Here is a 13,673-nt window from a genome sequence, read left to right as displayed (position 1 = left end):
ACAGTTGTGGTGTCCCCGACATAAGAAGGACATGAACTGTTGGAGCAAGTCCGGAGGAGGACCACAAAGTTGATAAGAGGACTGGAGCACCTCCCTTATGAGGACAGGCTTAGAAAGTTGGGACTGTCCATCCTGGAGAAGAGAAGGTTGCGTGGAAACAGTATCACAGTCTTCCAGTACCTGAAGGGGGCCCACCGGGAAGCCAGAGAGGGACTCTTCACCAGGAACTGTAGTGATAGGGCAAGGAGTAATGGATACAAATTGAAAGAGGGGAAATTTAGGTTAGGTGTTAGGAAGAAATTTTTTGCTGTGACTGAGGTTAGACACTGGAACAGATTGCTCAGGGGGGTTTTGGATGCCCCAACACTGGCAGTGTTCACAGACAGGTTGGATAAGGCCTTGAACAACCTGGTGCAGTGGGAGGTGTTCCTGCACTTGGCAGGAGAGTTGGGACTACATGATCTGTAAGGTCCATTCCAACCACTTAACATTCTGTGATTCTGAAGGTCTTACTACACTTCACAAAAGGCAGGCCTTGGAGCAATATGTGTGTTGTCTCTAATAAATGCTAAAATGAGTAAAGAAGAATTTTGTTTTGAGAGAGAATTTGTGTTTTTGGGTTAAGAAGTTATGAAGAGAGCTTATGGTTTTTTGCAAAATAGCAGGAACTTTCTTGAAACTTTGGGAGTTTTATTCTTCTCCTATGGGATACTTTTAAAGAACTATTCAATTTATCTGTATTTTGTTTTCTCCAAGTCTCCAGATTTGTACTTTCTCCAGTTACATTAGATGATTATTCTAGTGACTTTTAATATTTTGATTGCAAGAAAATTAATTTTCTTTACAAGGTTTCCTTAACATATTTATATTTTTTATAAATGATAACATATATGAAAGAACATCAATACACTTGTATTCATTTTATAAAAATGAAGGTTAAAAATAAACATTCTGTCCTGAATTTTTGTTTTTTATTTTTTTCAATGTGAAAGTTAGATTGGTATTTTGAACAGGGAGTAATGCTTGGAGATGGGGAAACAATTATTTGACAAAACTGCTAAATGACTGAATTGCTTTAATTGATTATGCAGATTTATATCTTGCGTTCAAAATGTATAACATCTTTCAGCTGCAAATTTGATAGTATCTGTAAATATTAATGAATCAACTTCAAACACAGGTTTGAAGTTGGCAAATATTAACAAGGGAAATTGGGGCCTGGTGAGACTGACTTGTACAAGTCACTCATTAATTCAGTACAGACCCTAAAATATTCTTTGATTTAATTCTTTGATTGCTAGATCACATTGTATCAAGCTAGATACAATGCAAGATGGTAGTTAAAAATATTCTGATTGAATGATTTATCTTTGTAGATAATCCATGATTAGTTAAATAGCAAGCAGAAAATATGATACTTTAAAATTATACATTAGATTCTTTCTCGCTGTTATGGTACAAGAGTAAATCAAAAGGAAGATTTTTTTTAGAATGTGAAATACTTTTGTTTGAATGTGAAATTAAAAGGACTTTCTTTTTTTCCTTCAGTTACTAATTTCACTGACTGCTGGAATAGTGGAATTGCATGTTAACCTCCAACCTCCATGATGCAGTTGTGTTTATTTCCTGCTGTTGTGGAGAGGGTAAGCTGTTCTTCATATGTTACAAGGTTATGATTTTAAAAAAATTACTGCTATTTATGTGAAAGATAAAGTATGTTGTACCATTTGCATGCTGTGCATTTTAGAATATTTTTTTCACATCAAAATCTATAAAAGTGCCTTTATTTCATGGAATCACTTTATAGCTGACTTTTGAAAGTATCTCTGGAGATCTTCTAGTCCAGCACCACTGATCAAGTAGGATCAATTTGAGTGAGTTGCTCAGGTCTTTGCCCAGCCTCCAGGGATGGAGACTTCACTAACTCTGTTTACTGGACTTGCACCAGTATGACCATGTGATGTACTAAATACAAAGAATTTAGTACTTGTGGTCAGTGCAGGACAGTAGAAATATTTAAGAATATGTCCTTGTCAATGTTATTAAATTCTTAAAGAAGCCAGATAATGAGTAATTTAGTGAAGAACCTTAAATATCCCAAAATGATTTTGTTTGTGGCATTGTCAACTAGAAGTGTGCAAAGAGCTAAGGTTATAAAGACATGATATAAAGCCAGGAGTATATATTTATTGGTGTCTGTTGAGTGTAAATGAGAGAAGCATGAGGAGATTCAGTACCAAAGTGAAAAATACATGTAACTAGATGCAGTTGGATGAAGAGAAGACCTGGGTAATATTTACCAATTTGAACATAACAAGATAATGTAAAGGAATATAATAAAATACAAAATAATATTAGAAATTCTTTTGAGATGAAAGAGTTAAGACCTTGTTCATTAATGGTACCAAGATTATTATTCTGGATAAAAACTCAGCTATTTGTGGTAGTTAGGGATCACTGATAGAGGAGGAGACCTATAGAAAATAAGTGCGTACATTCCTTAATTACTTTCTTACATGGTTCTGATTGAACTTAGACTTGTAAGGGAAATTACATTTACTATTCTCTCTTCAGTTCGTCTGCTACACACCTTCTTAAAAACTTGAAAAAAGCAGTAGCAACCTTGGTTTGGTGATTTCTGTCATGTCTTCACTGGTTGTCAGTCATTTTAGGGAATTTATTGCTGCTACTTGGGTTACAAATACAGCAACTCTGAAACTGTTAATAAGCTCTCTGTTTATATTCTACATGTGTTCATCCTGTTGACTTTATTTTGGTTGCATCAGTAAATACTGACTTCCTAAAAGAAGAAGAAATTTGGCAATTAATCCAAAGTAATACCAGAATCTTCCCCTACATTCTTCTACTTTGAATGTTTTTTCTGTATTATAATATGTATTCTGCTAATGCTTCTAAATGAATCTTAAGATGACTCTTCTCAAGCTGTTAATCTTGCTTTTATACTCTAGCTTTTTAATTGCTCAACTTGTAGTAATTTACTTCCTTCATAATCTCTGTAAGTCGGAAAAGTCATCACGCTTCCACACTCAGTGACAGAACCTCTCCAACCAAATTTCAGGAAGGATAAATCTCACTGCATCTTTCTTCAAAGGTTGTTCTTGTTGGTTATGATTTGTTTTCCAACCGAATTAAATTAGTGGGCCTGTAGCTTTCACACAGTTAAGGAAGTCCCTCAGTACCACCTCTTCCTGCCAGGGAGTTTTCTGTGATGAAGATCCAAAATTGTAGTCTTTGAAGACTTCAGTATTGAATAAATCTCCACTTGCAATGAAATTGAAAAGGGTGGTGAATTCCATTAACAAAATGTTAATTTGATAATAATCTGCAGATTGTGTCATATGAGCAGGCCATATTTATTTATGTAAAATTATAAGGGAGCATATGAAGAGAAAATCACTCAAATTGCTCAGAGCAATCCATACAGATATCAAATTAGGCTTTACAGAAAGAAACAGTAGTAAAGAGGAAGTTGTGGATGTAGGAGTAAATACTAAGCAAGTTTCATGATTATATTTACTTATGTCCTGTACATGTGAATAGAAGTTAAGAAGAAAAAAAGAAGTAATTTTATACACCAATTATACATATGTAATACTACAAATTTTATGTCCTTGTTCTAGAAAAAAAGAGGAAATGGATAGTTTTTATGGGTAGAAAAAATATACCTACAACAGTGAGTTTGAATAGGAAACTAAAGGAACTTCATTTTGGGTATTTTTAGAACACAGAACATTAATACATGCTCTGTGAATGGGTTTCTGTTCTCCAGTTGAAGAAAATAATAGATACAATTTGTATGTTAATAAAGGTAATTAAAAAGTTATAGATGAATGAAATACTTTCCTACTTGTTTCCAGTCAATAGTCTAAAAATGTTTGGAACTAAGTAGGATAAAGTCTTTTGGGATTGATGTATATGAATGCTAGAATTAGAAATAATTACCAGTCCTGACTTGATCACAGTAGTCTGCAAAGCACAAAGACAAATTTTGAAGAAATGAGAATTAACAAAGTAAAGGTAGATAAAAATGGAAAATTAGATAAATGCAACACAGATCTGATGTCAAAGATTTTTTTCTCTGTATTATTCTGGGTTTGCTTACTGTTTCAATGAGGTAAATTTCCTAATGAAACGCAGTTTGGGAGAAACTGTGTATGTAAACTCCCTTTCAGCATTTCTTGGCACATAGAAAGTTTTGAGTATTGAGTGAGAGAAAAGGTAGATGAAAAGTGAAATCATTCATTGGAAAAAGAAGTAGCTAAAGGGATGAAGTGACAGGGACTTGTGCTAAAAGGAAGAGTATTAGCCTGGAGGAGACACCCTATTAGTGCGGTGGATTACTTGTGTAATTAATTTTGAGTGTCTTCAGTAGTGACAATGTCACAAAAATATAATAGATTATAATGAAATTTAGGTCACAAAGTAGAAGAGTGTTCTAGTGGGGGTCAGAAAAATGTACAATAATTTTTTATTTGGGATACTGGAGTGGTAGAATGGGATAAAATGTGATAACACAAAAGGATGAAGGATTTCTGTGTATAAGATAGGACCTTATAAATTTGAAGAGAGACAAATGCAAAAAGATTTGGTGGTATTATGTCCTTGTAAAATGGTTGCTGACTGCCAGAGTAATGTGGCCAGGGAAGACAAATCCCATTCTAGGATATATTACAGGAGGCAGGTCCGAGAGAGAAAAGCAAGTATTTGTTTCATATGCGACACCAGCAACACCTTGTGTAACATATAGAATTCTGCTTCAAATACTCTCGTAAGTCTTCATAAAGGATGCATTGCATACACCATGAATAATATTTGTAATGTTTGCTTATTTTTATCAAATGTTACAGAGGCTTATTACCTGTTACTTTTGTCCTTTGATCCTTAGTTTTATTTTAATATCGTAAAAGGATTATTTCGTTAGGTTCTAATCCTTTGTCAGAGATTGTGCCATCACATCATCATTATATGGAATTGGAAAGTTGTTTTAGTTTTCATTTTTGTTAGAGCACAGCAGGCCCTAAGTACGGTAGCATGCTCTCCTAAGAAGATAATTTTTATGAGTGGAATCTTATAAATACTAACTTTACTTACTTAAATTTACTTTTAAGTGAAACTAACAAGGTTGGGAAGGTTCAATCTAAGTTGTATGTACAGTGTAACATGCTTTGAGTGTTTCAAATTTAGTGATAAGTCATTGTGATAGCTCTTAAGTGGAGTGAATTTCATGTTTCATATATCAAATTGTAGGTGATGAACATGCCATTAAATATAGAGCTGTATCTGTTAGCTATAGTGAGGTGTGAGTATTACTAAATGGGTAATTTTTTTTCTTTTCAACTTACATAAGGTATGCTTTTTTGATTGAATTTAGGTCAGTAGGTATTTGAACCAGAAGGAGACTTGCTTAGTTCGTTTTCAATTTAATCTAAAATAACTTGAAACTGTACATTACTGAGAAAAATTGTACTGCTATTCTGGGGCCATAATTCTGAAGAGCAAGCAAACAGAAAGAGCGTACAAAAGAACATCTCAACTGCATCACTGAATTTGTTACTGAAAGCATGTTTGGAATAGTAAGTTAATAAGGACCTTATTTAAGTCATGGGATATGTCCTTCTGTTTGAAATTAAGTATTGGGCTATTCAAGTTTCTAATTTGTAAGTACCTTTTAAAGCTTTAAAATAACTAGAAGGCTTTATGGAAGAAAGATGTGGAAAGGTAGTATGTATTTATTTTTTATTGATAAATCATTTATTCTATGGCAAAATAGCTTTGACATTTCTCATTAAGGTATTGGTGCTACACTTCAGTCTCTTTTTAGTTATAATTTTAATGAAGTTAATGTTCTCTTTACGGTTTCCTTTAGTCATTTTGTAAACACTTGCATTGAAGCAATGTTTTTAACCAAATTTTCCCTGATAATTTGGTAACAAAACATTTTCATGTTCTTACAATCAATTCTGGCTTATGTGTATAGTATGCACAATTTGATTTACCAATTAAGACTTGAAGCAGATCCGTATTTTTATGTAAATATTCTGTCTTCTCTTAATGGAGTCTAGATAAATTTGTGACACTAACCACATTTTCTGGACTATGTATTTGGATAAATTCAGATGGTAGCTAGGCTTTTATAAATGGGAGATGATTTCCCTGAGAGATCAGATTGAAACCCTCTTAAATGGGTATAGTGATAAATTTTAAAAGAAAATTAACATGAAAGATTGCTCTAGAGCTGTTGGGGGGAATAGAGGAATACATTCTTTTTCAGTCTGTATATCCAGTGTAAGCCTTTTGAAAGAGATAAAGGAGATACTTTATTACATTATTTTAGAAAGTGACATTATACAAATGTAGTCAGCTATTCTCAAGATCCCTTAGAAGGGAAAATAATCTGAAATCGCAGGGAAGAAAATGTAAATTAGCTAATTGTCAGTATACTATGTTTTGACGTGCTTATGCACTGGAAAATGCAAGGGTATGGATAAATCCAATCAAATGTAAGACAAGAACTTCTGGTAAATCTCAGGGGATAACTAGTAAATTAAAATACATGGCTTCCTCTGGTAAAATAAAAGTAACATAGTATTCTTAGAATAAGGATTCGTCACTATATAATAACATAAATTTATAATAACACTAATCATTGCTATTTAAATATTATTCTGTCTTCCACTTAATAAAATATATTGATTGGTACTGCTCTCCTACATCTTTTAGGTTTGATGGGTTCTTATTTAGATGCTCAGTGTCAGATGATGTTCATGACCAAGTTTGGTATGATTCATGTCAGGTTTGAATTACTGCATTTGTTGGCTGCTGCTACAATTTTTTCTAACTTGAGGCTCATGTGTTCGGTCTTGGCAGTCCTGAGCTTAGTTTATAGTATGAAAACTCATAAGCAGCTGTAGAAAATTAGGGAAGTGTAAATATTGACATAACATCTTGACCTTCTGTCAGGCAGATATCTGTGGTATATGTCTGTATGTGGAGATCTTTCAGAAATCTGACACAAGCTATAAATTGAAGAGTTATAAAAATGTGATAATTTTTCCTTTTTGTTTCCCTATTTCAACTTTTATTTCTGCTAGTCTTTTGTGTATTATAATTTGATTTATGGACTGAAATAATGAATGGCAGAATCATAGAATGGTTTGGGCTGGAAGAGACCTTAAAGATCATGTTGTTCCAACCCTCTTACCACAGGCAGGGTTGCCACTCACTAGATCAGGCTGCTCAAAGTTGCATCCAACCCGGCTTTGAACTCTTCCAGGGATGGGGCATCCAGGGTTACTGGATGCCTCATCCCTGGAATGTCAAATACTTTGACATTTTGCATTCCCAGAACAGTATGAAATAGAAGAAATAATGTGAAAGCCACATTACAGTACAAAGTCAGTTGTTGAGATTTATTAGAACTCATGTATAATTAGATACACCACATTTGATGTACAGGCTGACTGTTTAATGTTAGTTCAGAATGTTCTTCCTATTTATTCAGCTAGTTTGGCATCTTTATTTTATATTTAACCATGACCTAACTTATAAAAAGATCAATGACATCAGCAGAGATTGATAGAAATCAGATAAAACCTGTGAGGACTTGGTTGCATTTAGCCCAATGATGAATTGGTGTTTTATAGAACTACCAATCACAGATAAGTCCATTGCCAATAGCCTTCAAAGTTCATCTATACACAACTCTACACACTGATTAATTGATTTTTTTCTAATTTTTTTTCTTCATTAAACAACATCTTGATGACCTTATGATAATTGCTATCAGATTTTTTACCTCTTATTTTACCTTGCTTTCCAAATGATTTATGAATATATCAAACTGTATGAACTCTACCATGGGTCCAGAGAGGTCCCTGATCATTCTTTCAACTTAAACATAGTCTTACTGTACGTTTCATCTCTTTTAACTCATGATGAACTTTCTTCTTCCATGCGGTTTAGGTTTTTTGAAACATTTTGGGGACCTTGTTGAATGTCATTTGAAAATCCATGTTGACTAGATCAACAATTAGGATTGGTTCTCTCTTGCCGATGTGTTTGTTTATGCCTTCAAAAGACCTTCAATAAAGTTATGAGGCACAATTTCTTTTTAAAAGCCATTTAGTACTTTTTTATTTTGATTACATGCATCCTAATGTCTGCAGATTTATTTCACCTTACAATAATTTCTGCCAGTTTGCCTGACATGAATATAATTTTTTTCTGCCCTGTAGCTGCAGGAATTCCTCCTGTAGCCCTTACAAATAATTCAGTTTAGTCTTTTAATTTTCCATTGCTTTGCTGCATGGTGATTATAAGTAAGATGTTACACACTACTGTTAATAATTAAACTACTGCATTCTTTAACTTCTTTACAACTGCTGGAAGAGTACCATCTCTTCCTGATGACTTGTTATGTTAATTTTGTGGATTTGTTTGATAGTCTGATCTACTAGCACTGTTGTTTGAGACAGACCAACACTTCCTCTGGTAAAGAAGGTACCTGATTTGTGAGCCTACTTAAGCTCATGTTTTATAAAAAACAGATTAAAAAAAAAAGAAAGTCAATATTTTCCTTGCAAAGTACTCTATAAACAGTTCTTATATACTCTCATCATTTGTGGACCCTGGAGTCTCTAGTAAGCTACCTACTTTGGATAAAAGGTTTAGTATTAATTTTTATGTGGTTTATATACCAGAATTTAGTCTTATCTACCTAGTCACTTGACCATGCTTATAACTTTTTATTAGGATACTTTCTTTACTAATTATAACAGTCACCTTTACTTCTTGTTTTAATTAGAAACATGGTATCTTTCCCCTTGGTGTGAAGTCCATTTCTCTTTTAAAACAGTTCCCTTTCTTAAATTTAATCACAACTGTAGTGCAGTTTATACTTTGTTTCTCCTAGGAGGCAGTCGTATCTGAGTATATTATGCAGACTGTTATAAAGTGGTCCTCCAGCAGAAACTTTCTGATCAAAGTTCCGCAAACTGCTTATGATTAAGTCAAGAATTTTTAACAGTAGTTTTTCTCTTAAGCAGTAACTTTATGGTGTCTGCAGCATCTGTTTAGTCTCTATTGCAATTCCCAGTATAATATTTACCCAATCAATAGAGGAATATTTAAAATCTCCTATTATTTTTCCTTTCCACTGCTATCATAGACTTTGTGATTTCACTTACCGTGTTGCAACCACAGTCAAACATTTTCTGGGTGATTGTTAGTATAGATATAAGAATGCACTTTCTCACTTAAACCTGAAATGTCAATCCATCAGTTTTATATTTATCATTCTGGCAAGTAACTAGGCTTGCTTTGCTTATACCCACAATCCGCTGTGGGTTGGGAATGGCTTATTCTGTTACATGCAATGTGGGTTCCATTTACTTATACAATGATCCATGAAGATTATTGGAAAAACCAAGGCAGTCCCATGCTTTTGCCAAGCTAAAGCAAAAGCTATATACAGCTTTCTTAGAGATCTTTAGAAAATGACGTGCCCTTAAAGTGGGCTTCTGACATTACTTTCAAAGAAAACTGATCTGCTTATAACTCCCCTTGTCACAGATACATTAGGTGGAAAAACCTGACAGGTACTACAAATATTTTCCATTTCATTTTCAACTTTCAGTTCAAATAGTTGGTCTTGTGTACCGTCTTATAAGTCATAAGTGAATTTTTTTTGCCTCTTTCAAACATATACAAACAACCCCCCTTCTAAAAGATAACTAGAGAAATTTGTGAGCGTTTTCAATACTATGTTAACGTTATTGTATCTGGAAATGCATACTCCTGGAAATGCATACTCCAGGCATATCTCCATAAGTGGGTCAGTTTGGAAGTTACTGCAGTTTGGGAAGACTTTTCTCTAAACTTGAAATGAGTTGGAACAGGATAACTAAATAAAATTAAAAAGAAGCTAAGGTTAAAGAAGAATTAAACAGAAAAGAGTAATTTGAGAGAGAAGGTAGGTGTGGATATCATCTCAAAGGAAATACTGTGGATTTATAGATCTGAGACTTCAAAATATGGGTTATTTTGGAAATTGAATATGAATGACATATATATATATGCCTTTTAAAAAAGGTAGGAATTTTACATTGCTGAGAAAGGAAGTGAAGGGAGAAGTACTTAAGAAGATTTTAGACATGCTGTCAGTTAAAATCTGTTCTAGATAGAATGAGGAGATTCTTACACTCATTAAATGATGTTTTGCCAAGTAGAAAACGAGTTGGGGTGATTTTTCATTTTTTAAAATGCTGCAGTGTTTTTATATGAGAGATGGTATTACCTTTTGATAATTTTTTTGCATTTTTATAGTTTAATAATAACTTATCAAAATGGGTTTGATAGTTTTAGAACAGTAGAGAAGTGTTTCTAAAACTTAGGTTTCTAAAACCATGCCTGGTTTTCAAATACTTGCAAATAGCAGAATATGTTGTTACAATGGCTATAACTCCTTTGTTACAAAGTGGAAGTCATGGTAAAAATGGAGAAGAAAGTAAATAAAAGTAAAAAAACTGAATATGTATTTGTAATTAAATAAAAGCTATTTGTTGATAGTAAAGGAGACTGTCGACTTTACCACAGAATGATTTTTGAACTATTTTAATGTATAAAATGACACATAAATTAGTAAATATTTCTCTTATAAAAAGCAGCGTTTCTTCTGGGCATTTCAAACCCGGGATTAATTGCATATTCTTTGTCATTCATTCGTGAACTCAGCTGTTCTGTGGAAAGTTAAAAGCTTATTTCTTTGTCTCTGTGACAGAAAGTAGTAACATTGTCTATTATCATTCCTGAATGTTAATGACAGTACATTTAGCTTAATTGCAATCCAATATATTTTTACATATCAGAATTATAATTTCAGATTTTTTTATTTTTTTTCCCACAGAATATAAATGAAGAATGATGCAATATTAATGATTTCTATGTACAGCCTTATAAGAATCTTCTTTAAGGAGTTGCAGTAAGATAAACACTGAAAATAATTTTTCTCTGGTACAATGTGGTGAAGCAGAGGAATTGAAATTGTCCACCTTTGTACAAGCTAAGGACTTAAAATGTTTGTTATTTTGTGAGCAGAAGCAGTTCTGGAGTGAATTGAACTTCTGAAAATGCGGCCATGGACTGGTTCCTGGCGTTGGATTATGCTTATCCTCTTTGCTTGGGGAACTTTACTCTTTTATATTGGTGGACACCTGGTACGAGACAGTGAGCACCCAGATCACTCTAGTCGTGAGTTATCCAAGATCCTCGCTAAACTTGAACGGTTAAAGCAGCAAAATGAAGACTTAAGGCGGATGGCAGAATCTCTCAGGTAGGATCTAAAAGTAATTAAAACTGTTCAGAATGGTTAAAAATGAAATATCAGAGATTAAATTGTAAGGGTTGTACGTGGGATTTTTTGTAAAATGGTATTTAACATTTAGAAGTATAGATGAGTGTTTTAATCTATGCTATAGTAGCTGAAAATATATTGCAAAGCCTTTAAACAAATAATGTACATTTAGTTCTGGTCTAATGTAGTTATTATTTAACAGTCATTATTTAATGGTGTGCAAGTATTACTGTTACAATAACAGGTTCTGTAGGTGATTCACCTCTCAATGCCAACTTCAAACAAATGCAATTATTATGATATTTGTACAACTTAGAACAACTAGTTCTTTACACTCTGCATGCAGTATCTGGAAGAGCTAATTTTAAAAACGCTGAAAACATTTGTACAACTTGTTGAAGATAAGCTGAAGATGAGCTGCAATAGATTGGTGCATTATATGAATTTTTTTATCTTTTCTTCCTTGCTGCTAAACTTGTAGAAATACTTGTAAAGTAGTAGGATCATCTCACTTTTTATAATTATTTATTAGATTGTAGATGGTTACATTTACAATTTACAGTGTTTTCTTTCACCTTTTCAGACAGACAGCTTTTAACATAGACTTATGATATCTCCTTTCTTAAGAACTTGAAAGGGAAAGCTGCTTAGGCAGATTGGACCTAAGTTTGTGGACATCACCATGTGCAACGTAAAAATCCTGGTGGATCATGGGGACAAGAGCAGGTAGAGAAGGTAGGAAGGTAGAGAAGAGTAAAGCTCAGTACAAGATTTTTCAGAACGGGAGGGTAATGTTTATTTTAAAAATCTATAAATGAACTGAATTCACTTACTGTCTCTTTTACAACTATGTACTCACAAGCACCAGGAGATGTGTGTAGCACTGGTGTGGCCAGGATCACCTGCATAGTACATGGAGAGCAAGGGGCACTGAAAGTTGAGTCTTCATCATGTCCCTTGGTTGCTCCTTGCTTGGCAGGCAGAGACTGATTTTGGACTTGCCTTTTAATACTCTCTAGCAGCAGATGACATTTTGGATCTTCTGCCTTGATGTTTTGCTTCATATTTCACAGGAAAAATTATAGAATTGCACAAATGTGTTTTCTTTACTAGGGTGTTGTAGGGTTCTAATCCTGTTTTTGTTACCTTATCTTTAAGTCAGTTTGTTTCCACCGTTCATTTAATGAAATCACACATGTGGACTGTAGCAGTGAATTGAATACCTTTCCTCTTAACCCTGTCCTGATGTTTCTTCTGGTGCATTCTCTCTTTCATGAATAACCAGGGCTATTTGATCTGGTAGGCTGGGTAGGCTTCCCTGCCTTGCGGAAATGTTTTCTCATTGCACTTTGTTCCTGGTTTCTGGAATGCACTGTAGATGAGGCTTCTTAGCATAGGAAAATGTCTTAGTTTTGAACATGTCATCACTGAAGAAATACCTCATCATTCATGTGCTGCTCCCCAGAGGTGGAGAAATGCTGCTGACCCAAGTGCTCTCTGTGGGGAATCTCGGCTGGGCCAGGACCCCTGGTATGGAACAAGAAACTGGCTGAGAATGGAGGCCCTGGTCCTGACAACATACTGATGCATCCTGAGAGAGCAGAGGAGCAGCTGGAGAAGAGCTGTCCCGTGGGAACAGGGAACACTGTCTCGTGAGAACGAGGACTTGTTTTGAACAGAGTGACTGAGAAAAATATAAACATCAAAGGAAAACAGGGACAGGTGCACAGAAATGTTGTGAGAAAGTAGGACTGAGAAAGTCCAGAGAAAGTCCAGCTAAAATCTACCTATTAGCTGTGAGAACTGTAGTTTGTGTATGTAAGCTGACCTATCTGTGTGGTATATGTGTACCAAAAGAGCTGTATTTAAGAGGCTGTAAATTGCAGCTTGTGGCTGCTGCTGCTTCATTTCTTTTCCAATACACTTTCTTGCTGAATATTATATGTCGTAGTCCATCCCAACAACGACAGCTCTCTACAGTAAGAACAGATAATCTTCACCTTGAGTAATGTGGCCATAGATGGCTGAGTGGGCTGTAGTTTTCTATGATCAGTTTATTAATAAATGATAACAACAGCATTGGCAAAGCCTGTAATATATTTTTTTGACAAAATGGTGTAATGTAGAGTATGCTGATATGATGAAATTTAAGCAAGATCCTGTATTTGAATAAATGCAGTCTTTAGCTTTCTTAACTATTAGACAGTAATAGTGAACCTTAGGGTTTCTTGCTTCAGAGGGGATAATATTTAGCTTTGAATGTGAAGATTACTACCCTCCAGGCTTTCAGTCCCCCATGTTT

General features: G+C 34.3%; 1 protein-coding gene across 2 annotated transcripts in view; it reads left to right on the top strand.

Moving 5' to 3' along the window:
- Nucleotides 1-13,673, top strand: part of FUT8 (fucosyltransferase 8) — a 116,312-nt gene that overhangs the window by 46,143 nt on the left and 56,496 nt on the right. For both annotated transcript variants that reach the window (XM_027719590.2, XM_027719591.2), the window contains 2 exons: nucleotides 1,549-1,643; nucleotides 10,925-11,350. In XM_027719590.2, the coding sequence (XP_027575391.1) occupies nucleotides 11,148-11,350 (203 nt within the window). In that variant the 5' untranslated portion in view covers nucleotides 1,549-1,643; nucleotides 10,925-11,147. The remainder of the gene's footprint in view (nucleotides 1-1,548; nucleotides 1,644-10,924; nucleotides 11,351-13,673) is intronic.

This window comes from Pipra filicauda, unplaced genomic scaffold (assembly GCF_003945595.2).
Source record: "Pipra filicauda isolate LSUMZ 115617 unplaced genomic scaffold, ASM394559v2 scaffold133_size2016399_pilon, whole genome shotgun sequence".
NCBI lineage: Eukaryota > Metazoa > Chordata > Aves > Passeriformes > Pipridae > Pipra > Pipra filicauda.
The sequence above is the reverse complement of the archived record's forward strand: the minus strand, read 5'-3'. Positions and strand labels throughout refer to the sequence as shown.